We start from the raw sequence: 11,824 nt of genomic DNA on the forward strand, positions 1-11,824 counted from the left end.
GCACTGTTCATTAATTTGTCACACATGTTTAATCAGTTATTACTTAAAGGAGGGCCTAACGAATTAAAATATGCTTAATTTGTATAGCGGACAGCAGAAAGAAACAGCTCGAGTTTCATTAGTAATAATTAGCTATTTGAAAGATAATACTTTTGCACATTTTATTTCTACGTCATCAATGTTTTTTTTAATTTTTTCACACAACAATTATAATTGTATATACAAGTGAGACGCTCAATAATGATAGCATTAATGACAAGTGTGACCACCCTTTTGCTATAAAAGACATGATTTTTGTAAGAAAAAGTATAGATAAATAATGAAAATATTAAATAATATGAATAATAGATATATTGAATGTTTAATTTATTAAGTGTGCAGATAATTATTTTAATATTAAAATTTAAGTGGATAATTTGAGAATGTAGTATATTTTTACTTTATTAGATTAATTTTAGAATTTATTATTTACATTGTTCATAAAAATCATTATCTACTTAACAAAATTTGGTAAGAAAATAGAAGAAAAACAATAATAAAAAATATATAATTTTATATATAATATTTATTACTATTTATTTATTACAGAAATATTAATATAAATATAAAACAAGGTAATCTGAAACAGAATATTTGAACTAATTTGTATTGTCTTGTAATTTTTTTATTATTAGAAAAAAGATGTATTTACGAAAATGCAATTTGCATTTAATCTGAAACCATGATCCCATTAACAAAAGGAACAAATCAATGCAGAAAAAGCAAGAAAATGCAAGGATAGAAAGTTGGCAATATTCTTTACATACATGAATCTTTCGTAACCCTCTTTTTGAGACCGAATAAAAAAGTAAAGGCTATTGAAGAAACAAATCTTGATCAATGGCATTGAAGCCATCCCATGAGAGAATTGAATCCATACTTTCAATCCATTGCTGTAACAGATTATCCTGATCATCATGGTCACTCTTGGATTCACCCTTAGAAAAGTGACTAGAATAGTTATTATCATCAATAGAAAGAGAAGAAGAACTGCAGTGTGAACTAGTAGTAGTAGTAGTGCTGGTATTATTATTATTGATCTCTTGTTTCACCATCCATGATTCCAAGTCGAATTTTGAACACATCATGTCAAAATCGTTCAAAATCTCAGGATTATCATCATCCCAGCAATTCACCTTCTTTTCTTCTCTTTTCGTCTCCTCCTCCATGGATTTAATTTCTTCTTCTGCATTTTCATGAGGATTTTGTGAAATACTTGTCTGTAAGTTGGTGTTGTTATTTTTGTCCTCATCATCATCGGTTTGTTCTTTCTGTTCAATTTGCTTGTGTGTCACAGGGTCTAATCCAAGGAGCTTCAGCCTCTTCTTGATTCTTGTGTTCCAATGGTTCTTGATCTCGTTGTCTGTCCTCCCAGGAAAGTGGGAAGCAATTTTAGACCACCTGATTTATTGTTTTGATATATTAGTAATTATCCAATATTAATTGTTAAGAGAAATATATTTTGAACCCTAAACATCCATAATTTATTGAATTTTTGTATAGATTTTATTTCAATACATAAATTTATTTTCAACATGTATAGTAAAAATAAGTTATTTGTATAAAATATTTACTAAAATATAAGATATGAATTTAATTTTAATATATTATAATATAAAATATTTTATACAATTATTTGGTTATATTATTTTATAATTATTTATGCAGTAAATAAAATAATAGTTATATTTACTAATGTAATTTATATATAATTAAATGTATATATAAAACTGTTTTACTGCAACCATGTATTCAAATTAAATTTTATAAAATATAAATTAAAAATAAGTTAAATTACGCATATATTTATAATATATACGAATATAATAATAAACATCTTCTCGAAAAATTAGTTTAATTTTTGGGTTCACCAAGAATCGAACTCTTGACCTTTCGAATCTAGTACTTTAATACCATGTCATAATACCACTCATCCCAAAAGCTTTAGCTAATGAGAAAATATAACACTAATAATTATATATCTAGTACTCTATAAACCTCCATTATACATATTGTATAAATATCTCATTGGCTCCTCATATTTTTCCTTACATTATTTATGCTTTTCAATTTTATTGGTGTCAAATTGACACTAATTTTATAATTTTCACTCAGCACTCATTTATTAATTAGGATTATACCTATGAATTATCGTCTCATAGCAGAGGCTTCTTTATAATCCATTTACATAATTAACATTCTTTATTCCAAATTCATTCTTTTATTTTGAAAAGATATATATAATATAATTCGGAAACGGATAACGCCGTATGTACCTGTTACCAAGACGTGAATGTAGTTGTATAATTTGATCCTCTTCCATTTCTGTGAAGCCACCTCTCTTAAGGTCAGGCCTCAAATAATTAATCCACCTCAATCTACAGCTCTTTCCACATCTTAGCAAACCTTCACCACCATGAAATAATAACATCCATCAAGTTAATTTATTTAGATGTTTTTAATTTTGAAGCACAAATTATGTAAAAATTTTACACATCAGACAATTAATCACATTTGTTTTTTAAGGATGAACACAGTTAAAATAAGAAAAAAAATATTTTTTTACGTGACGAATTAGTAATAAATAATTGAATGCACGTGTACATCAAAATTAAATTCTTATTAGATACCCTATAATCATTTCAATGCAAATTTAAAATAGATAACTTTAGTGTGTACCTGCAAGCTTGGGAACCATTCTCCAGCAAAGGATGCCATTGTTGAGGATAAAGTTCATGAGCTTGTGATCTTCTTCAATAGTCCATGGACCTCTCTTTAAACCAACCTTTTCACAACAAGGTTGTCTTCCCATTATTATTTAATTTTTGCCAAGAGAAATAATAGTCAAGACCCAAAGATATATATCACTTGATGATGATGATGAGAGAACTAGCTAGCTTGTAGCAATTGCAAATCAAAGAATTGAAGTGAGAGAACTTATAAAAGGTGCTCAAGATTGAAGCAAAGATGCTGCCAGTTCATTCACACATTTAAAAAAGACTAGGGTGTCTTTTGAGAGGGGATACAAATGATTGCTGGGAAAAGCACTTTGAGTTGAAAGCTATGAAAATTGAAAGCGTGGGAGGGTTGTTACTTATTAATTATTATTATAAAGTGGTGGTCACCATTCATCACCACCTTTGTTGAGACAAATACAAAGAGTTATGATTGTTTGACATCATTGTTTTGGTAAACTGTATTAATGAAGTTAATTAATTTAGTGATAACCAATATATTATACACGTCACCGACCTTTCAATTTGTTATGTCTATGTATATTAACTTGCTCAATAAAAAAATAACATAATATTTTTGAGAAAATATTAGGATATTAATATTTTAAATTAGTGTAAAAATAAAGTTAATTAGCATTGTGTTAAATATAAAATAAAAATTAAAAAATGTGTAAGGCACCTAAAATTTATTATTCATAAAATATAGGAACACTAAACACATATTATAACTTAAATATTAGGAAAAAATAGTAAAAGAAAAAATTATTAGTAAAAGGAAAAAGAAAAAGAAAAGTATATGTGTTCATATTTTCCATCAAATATCAAGTCTATGTATAATGAGTCCCAATTCAACCACACCTAATTAAAGAAAAAGGAGTTTCCATTTAAATAAAAAGAAAGTTAAAGAAAATTAAAGGACCAAAATATGATAGAATCTTGGCGTTGACAAATTATAATGTTTGGTACCAAAAATCTCCTGTTATTTTGTAATTTACTACCAGTCCAAGTGAGTTGCAACCTCCATAAAAAGAATAAAAGAGTTTGATGGGATTCCATGGAAGCATGGACCCAAAGAGGCTGGCCTGCTTTGTCGTTGCAGTCAACTCATCATTTTAATCTTTGAGTAGAAGATGCCTTTCCCATAAGTGCCCAATTTTCAGGAAATTCCACCGGTGGATATATTCAATTGAGAAAATTGATGAATTTGATGATGAATTAGGTAAGATGTGGTGGTTAATACGACACATCAAAACTATAATTGTTAATCAGTTTTTAATATTGAACGTGGGAAAAGGATATGGAAATTAAAACAATTTTGTTAGATAATCAATAAAGATATACTTAATAAATAAGTCAACAAATATTTTTAAATTATATTTTATACTAATTAAATATTATTAATTAATAATTATTAATTTTATAAAAAATATAAAATTAATAATTATTTAAAATTAATTAAATAAAAATTATTTATCTATACTTTTCTAAATTAAAATATTGGGATAATAAACCTAGTTTTATGTTACAGCACTAAAAGTTAAGGTGGCGAGAGAGACTTGCGTTGTTCTTGATTCTGAAAAGAAAAAGTAATTATAACGTATAATCAGTTGACGGACTTAAAAAATTTTTGTTTAGTGAACAAAGTATCCATAATATAACAATAATTTTTATAATTAAAATCTATTATTATGAATCATAATTAATTTTGAAATTATAAATTAAAATACAAAAATAATAATTTAAATAATAATATATAATTTAAAATTCTATTATTTTAAATTTTATATTTTAAAAAGATTAAATTAAATAATTTTTTATTGTTAATATAATTAAATATTTATCTTTTTGTATATATTACTAAAATATTATTTAAAAATTCATCTTCTATACTATTAGAAACTGACTCTTTATTATATTTATGGTTAAAAATTTTTTTTCAACTGTATCGTTGTTAAAAAAAATAAATTTATAATATATAATAGTGATATTCTTTTAAAATGTTTTTCTAATACTAAGAAAATATATTTAGAAACCTAAATTAATTTATTAATAAATATAATATTATTTAATTATTTTCTACTAAATATTTAAAATTAAATTTTATATATTTATAAAAGATTAAATCAAATACAACATACTAATTCAAAAACATTGTGGACTTGTAGTTGTGGAGAGTTCAATAATATTATGTTCTTATGGTTATGGGGTCAAATTTATTTGTATAGTAAGAACAAATAAAATTTATTACTAAATATTATTTAGAAATTTTTTAAAATTTAATGGGAGCACTGATGATGCATGGGCATCTTAAATATTTTTTATTAGTATTTTTTATAAAAAAATTATGACTTTTATTTGGTAATTATATAATTTTTAAAATTATTTTATTAGTATTTTGATTTTTTTGTTTCATCATTTTTTAGAAAAATATTAGAAAAAGAGAAAAAAAAGTATATGAAGGAACCAAGAATTGAAGACAAGTGTAAAAAAAATTTATAGATGCTGTCAACTCTAACCTCCTCACACTCCAACGAGCATAATTTAAGATGTAGAGGTCCAAATAATGCGGTTTTAATAGCATTAGAAAACCAACTTCCAAAACTTTCCAACGATATATAATAATTCATGATTGCTCTCTGGCATAACGGCGCTAAACTTTGTGATATTGGCATCTAGTGTCAAACCACGTCTAACATTGCAATTTTTCTTAGGAGACTTGGCGCTATGGGAAAGAATTGCATCAGAAGTGACATTTATCTCCACTTTTCAGCCCAAGCCCATAAATTGTTGATTTTAAAGTGTCGTTTCGACCTCTTTCGGAAGAAACTTTCTCTTCCGTCTTTCATTCTTTTTAGTTTTAGGTGTTAGAATATAATTAGGATTAATTAGGATCAATTAGTATTATTTAGTATATCTGAATATTTATTATAGGAGATTACGTCTTTATTACGATTCTCTTAGTACTTATAATATTTCTTTATATTGTATCATTCTACACAATTTGAATAGACAACTCGAATACACTCAATAATACACAAATTCTTTCTCCAGTTTAGTCTCTTGTTTCTAACATGGTATCAGAGCCATGGTATCCTCCTTGAAAACGATAGGTTGTTTTCCTTGTGGTGAAATCACCGTAGTTTTTACACTTTTTTTAAAGCCATTTTTTCTTACCTTTTGTCACTCCTTTGATACTTTTTCACCTCACCGACTAGCCTGTTTTCTCTGTCTTCTATTTTTTCGAGTCGAATGATCAAACACCAATATCATCCGTTGTTTACCTATTCTCATGGAGAAATTATATAGTTTTTTACTCTCTTTCGGCAGTTTTGTCTCCGTTCTCTCGTGGCAGTTCCATCTGCGTTCTCTCGTGGTAGTTCCATTTGTGTTCTCTCATGGCAGTTTTGTCTGCGTTTTCTCGTGACAGTTTCGTTTCCGTTTTCTCGTGGCAGTTCTGTCTGTGTTTCGTCTATGTTTTCTTGTGGCAGTTCTGTCTGCGTTTCTTTACGGCAGTTCCGCCTGCACTTCCTTCAGACAGCGGCAATTCTGTCTGCGCTTTCTTCAGACAAGCAGCAGTTCCGTCTGCACTTCCTTCAGACAAGCGACAGTTCCCTCTGCGCTTCCTTCAGACAAGCGGTAATTCTGTCTGCACTTTCTTCAGACAAGTGGCAGTTCCATCTGCGCTTCCTTTCGGCAGTTTCGTCTGCACCCGTTTATCAGTTTATGTAATTTTTTTCTCTTTATTTCGTTGTTTTTAATAAGTTTCAAACTCAATTTGTCACTTGAGTTTGAGGGGGATGTTAGAATATAATTAGGATTAATTATGATCAATTAATATTATTTAGTATATCTGAATATTTATTATAGGAGATTACGTCTTTATTACGATTCTCTTAGTACTTATAAATATCCCTTTATATTGTATCATTCTATATAATTTGAATAGACAACTCGAATACACTCAATAATACACAAATTCTTTCTCCAGTTTAGTCTCTTGTTTCTAACATTAGGTTTTACACATTAGATTAGGATTTCAATTTTTTGTACTATGAAAAACTAAACTTCCATTGTTAAGATTAGGAGCTCTATTTATTTTGATGGATTAGTATTATTATTCTTTTATTTTGATTAATGCATTAATTTTTATTCAAGAATTGGTTTCATTCTTCATCCTAAGAATTAGAGTATATTGAAAAATAACATTAATCTAAATTGAATCCCTTTGAATATTGAAAAAGTTAAATCATTAGAATTACACTTGAAATCTTTTTCTCATAATTCTTTAATTATCTAGATTTAATATGATACATGACATATAATCGAATTATTTTTGGATTCTTAAGAATTATGTGATCTTTAAACCAGAGTTCGTACTCAACCTTTTAGCATAATTAATTGATTAAGGAATTGACAATTGATTAGATTAGAAGAAATTGAATTGCCAAGGAATTGGAATTCAATTACTTAGGGTTTGCCATGAATTAAATCCTTCCATAATCAAAGTAGATGACAATAATTTTTAATTCTAAAATTTAAATATTTTTGATACCTTAATTATTTTTTATCATATTTCCTACCCAATTTTAACTTGTTCTTGTTTAATTTTCTGCTTTCATGTTATTTACTATTAAAACTCTTATTTTTTATTGTCTAACTAGAACAATCAATTGACATTATTTGCTTTGAAGGTTGTGGTAGGCTTAGAGAAGGGGGGTTGAATCTATGCCTTCCTTTTCAGTTGCTGTTTCTGACCTTTTTAATCAAAGTTACAAATCTGATTCTGTTTGAACTCAGCAGCGGAAATTTATGAGACAATTTATTTTTGTCTCATGAAAAACAGAAAACAGAACATGACAGAGAAGAAAAAGCTAACACCAGCATATATCCTGGTTCGGTTGCCTTGTGCTATGCAACCTACATCCAGTCTCCTCCACAAATGTGGAAGAATTTCACTATAGTTAACAGTTTTACATACACCAATTTCACACTCAAGTTCTACTCTAACTTGACATTGGCTATGCTAACATCTAACTATTTTCTCTTAGTGCTAACCCAACTAAGAAAGGGATACCAAACAGGAATAAGATACAAGACACTTGACCACCTTAAAGAAATCTGAAAATAACTCTAGCCTTTTCTCCCAAGTGTATCTCTCAGCCTTTTTCCACTCATGACTTTTTCTCAAGATTTCTCACAATGCCTTTTCTCTCAAGAAATTACAGAAAGATAAGCTTTAGAAAAGTACATTACAATCAGAACAACATGAAGGAGATTGACTTCATCAACAGCCTCTAAGCTATGTGAAAAACCAGCTTTGCAAACCTCTGAATTTGTTCTTCAGTGTTGGCAGAATGCTTCTTTGATAGAGAGCATTGTCCAAGTAGAGGAACTTCACAGGGAATACTTTACAGAACTCAACTTTTCAAACTCTGGTTTTCTCTCCTTACCTTGAATGAACAACAAGCTCCTCTTTTATCTTCATGCATGTTTCTTGGTTCTTCCTCCAAGGTCAACATCTTGAGCCTTGAGCTTCACCAACCCACCAGCTTCACCTTTTTCTTCTCAATCATCAAAGTAGCACCTTTCCTTCTGACTTCTCTAATTTGACCGAAAGCCATAAAAGAGTAACTGAAATTGTTTTTCAAAGGTCAACCGAATCTGAACCTTTGAATCCCAACTTGGTCCCCAAGTTTTGATTAAGATCGTAGATACACAGCAGAATGGTGCAGAGAGCAACTTTCCCTTCAAAGCCATTTTCGGATAGAGCAGAGAGTAGGGAAGAAAGGATGAATATCTGATGCATGCAAGATGATATGGTTTACCTTTCTTAAGCTTGATTTAGCTTCTGTGTTACAGGCTTCAACACTCTCTCTCTTGCTTCTTTGGTTAAAGGCTTATGGAAGAAGTTTTTCTTTTCTTTCTCTTTCTTACTTTTCTGATGCTATGATTTGACTTGATGAAAGAAGTGTACGTTTCTGTGGTGAGAGCAAGCGAGAGGGAAAGAGAGCTTCTATTTTGTATGATAGGCTTTGTGGGATGGATACGGGCTTGGATCCGGTTTTCATTCAGCCACCCGTTTGGCCCATTGGATCCTTTGGCTTTGATTCTCTTGGGCTGTGCTTGATTACTTATCCATCAGCCTTGCTATACCATTTGGGCTGCTTGAGATTTTGTTGGCCTGCAATATGAAATAAATAATTAGCAATGTGTACTTATAAATTTAACTACTCTAATTATTTATTTTGCCAAAAATAATGTTTGTCATCACTAATTATTTTAGTTAATTTCTTAACTCAACATGCTTAATTCGATAATTCTCATGAGAACGATAACTCACTCTCGTGGTATTACTTGATATGATTTGGTATATTTGTCGATAGTTTATGGTTTATAAATTTCGCATCAAGTTTTTGATATCGTTGCCAGGAATTAATTATGATTAACAAACTACCAGTTAATTGATTACCTAGATTAGATATTTGTTTCTTTTTTCTGTTTTTCTTCTTTTTCAAAAAAAATAAAAAATAAAAAATGAAAAACTAAAACTAAAAATAAATAAAAAAATAAAAAATAATTATTTCTATTCTTCTTTTTTTCTCTTTTTACCATATGGTGCGTTTTGATTCAATTTTGTATTTTGTGGTAAGAAAAATAATCGAGAGAGATCACATGAGTTACTACTCAAACTCAAGGAATGATTCATAATACTATGACTAGAGAAACTATCCGAATTTTGGTTGAAAAAGTCAAGACTAAGGAAACTTCAGTATTCTATATCCCATCTATGAAGAATTATCATCTCTTTATTCATACCAAGAATCATCAACTCTCTATTCATATCAAGAATCATCTTCTCTTTATTCTTATCAAGAACTATCATCTCTAGAGCTAGCCTTTGAAATAGCCTTAGCAAAAATCTCCAAAAACACAAATAGTTTTGTGCTGGAAACCAAGGCTTCTATCAAAAATTTGGAAGTTCAAATGGGTCAATTAGCTAAACAAGTTGTTGATAGGTCTACCGATACATTCCTTAGTGACACAATTCTAAATCTAAGAAAAGAATGCAAAGCTATCAACTTGAAGAGTGAAAAAGTGCTGAGCAAAAAGAATGAAAATCAAACTGAAGCTACAAAGAAGGAGTTAGAAGTGCAAGAACAAACCAAGAGGTTCCTGTACCAAGTGAAATTTCAGTAAAAAAGAAAATAGTGGAGGAATAGGCTAGGATTTTATATCCTCAAAAGCTACAAAAAAAAATGACAAAGGAACAAGCAATTTCTTTTCTAAGAGAATTGAAGCAATGCAAGATCTTATGAAAAAATTTGAGGAAATCAAGCAAAGGAATTTATACTCTAATGAACTAGAGAATTCTCCACCCTCACACATGAAAGAAGAGGAAGATGCACAAACAAAGGAGGAAATCATGCACACTCTATATTTGCACATTCCAATAATTAAGGAGGAAGTCATACAAGCCCCTTTAAGAGTCCGTTTGGAAAACAACAGGAGTTGCTTTTTTTTTTACTTTTGAATTATGAAAAAATCACAATACGCGTGTTTGGCACTATCACTACAACAGACACGGAACATAGCGGCCAAAATTTGCCAAAATATATTTAGAAAAAATCTTTTAACTTTTCGAAAAGTTAATTCACAGCTTTTTAAAAAAGTAAAAATATATGACTTTTCCTTCTCGATAAGACATTCTATCATTTTTCTAAAAAAATTGACTTTAAAACAAAAAAAACTCTATTTCATTTTTGGCTCTGTGAAGATGCTTCCTGTTTCTGTTGGAAATACTGTCTTCCACCACTATTTTTACGTAAGGTTCCATCTATTAGAAGCACTGACCTTCCACTGTCATTTTCACGCAATATTCCATCTGTTGGAAGTATTCGCCCTCCACCACCATTTTCACGTAATGATTCATCTGCTGAAAGTATTGACCTTCCAACACCATTTTAAAATAATGTTACATCTGAATCACCTACTTCATATATTTCTTCCAATTATTTTTTTTATCATTTTACCACTCTATTTTTATTATTAAATTTGTATTTAACATTGTGTATGATATGAAATCGTAGTTTTAATTTTATTTTTTTCACATGTTATTTTATTTTTATATAGCTTGCTATTATTTTTATAGTTAGTTATAACAAGTTCTTGAGTTATTTATCCAAACGCTACAACTTTAAAATAAGTACTTTTATAACTAAAAATTCAAACACAAAATAACTTATTTATAAGCTGCTATTAATAAAAGTCCTTATACGTGAAAAAAAGAGTTTATTTAAGTTGTTTACTCAAATTGGGCCTAAATTTATGTATGCAAGTTTCTGGAAAGAAAAATCTGAATGTACCACACACATTTAAAGTGAAGTCTTCTCCTCTAATACTTGAATATGCTTTATTTGATTTTAGTGAATTAGAGAGTTGTATGGGAATTAATTTTTAGTGAGTATTCTTTTTTTTCTATGTTTACTAAAGTAATTTTTTTTAACCAATTAAAAAAAATTAAAACCAACCGTAAAAAAAAACTATTAAAAATGTGAAAAAATATTAAAAAGAAAAATAAAAGAAGAGAAAGTAGGAGCACCCAAGAAAGCTATAATATATTGTATTTGCCCCTTAATGAATCGTGCTAATTATAATCAGACCCAAAGTTTATAGCAATAAAGTAGAGGTTTGGTATAAGCTTATTCTAAGCATTGAATCCAAATCAAATGTTTGCTAATTTGATGGCAGCCATAACCCATAATCATAAGCGTGAGACTACAATTTACAAAGAATATTCCAGTACATGAACCAAACAATCTAAGGCACCGAAATTAAACTAGCTTTAATTTGTTTCTCTTTAAATTTGCTCTTTGCTTTGTGCCATAGGGGATGTATGTACATATATGGAAATCTTATAAAATATGCAATATAATCTATACTCTTGTGTGGCAATACTATATTATAATGAGCATGGCGAAGTGCATAGAAAGGTCAATTATTAGTTGAAATTTCAAAGGTGGCAAGTGAATAGTTTAAACTTCAAATTTTCT

At 28.9% G+C, this 11,824-nt stretch overlaps 1 protein-coding gene across 1 annotated transcript; it reads right to left on the reverse strand.

Moving 5' to 3' along the window:
• Positions 1-751: 751 nt before the first annotated feature.
• Positions 752-3,035, reverse strand: LOC130936042 (myb-related protein 315). The gene is made up of 3 exons (XM_057866011.1): positions 2,719-3,035; positions 2,316-2,445; positions 752-1,440 (listed from the first exon to the last, which is right to left on the reverse strand). Exons 1-3 carry the CDS (start codon positions 2,849-2,851, stop codon positions 855-857), a joined length of 849 nt encoding a protein of 282 aa, XP_057721994.1. The 5' UTR covers positions 2,852-3,035; the 3' UTR covers positions 752-854.
• Between the last annotated feature and the right edge of the window lie 8,789 nt (positions 3,036-11,824).

This window comes from Arachis stenosperma, chromosome 6 (assembly GCF_014773155.1).
Source record: "Arachis stenosperma cultivar V10309 chromosome 6, arast.V10309.gnm1.PFL2, whole genome shotgun sequence".
NCBI classification, from domain to species: domain Eukaryota; kingdom Viridiplantae; phylum Streptophyta; class Magnoliopsida; order Fabales; family Fabaceae; genus Arachis; species Arachis stenosperma.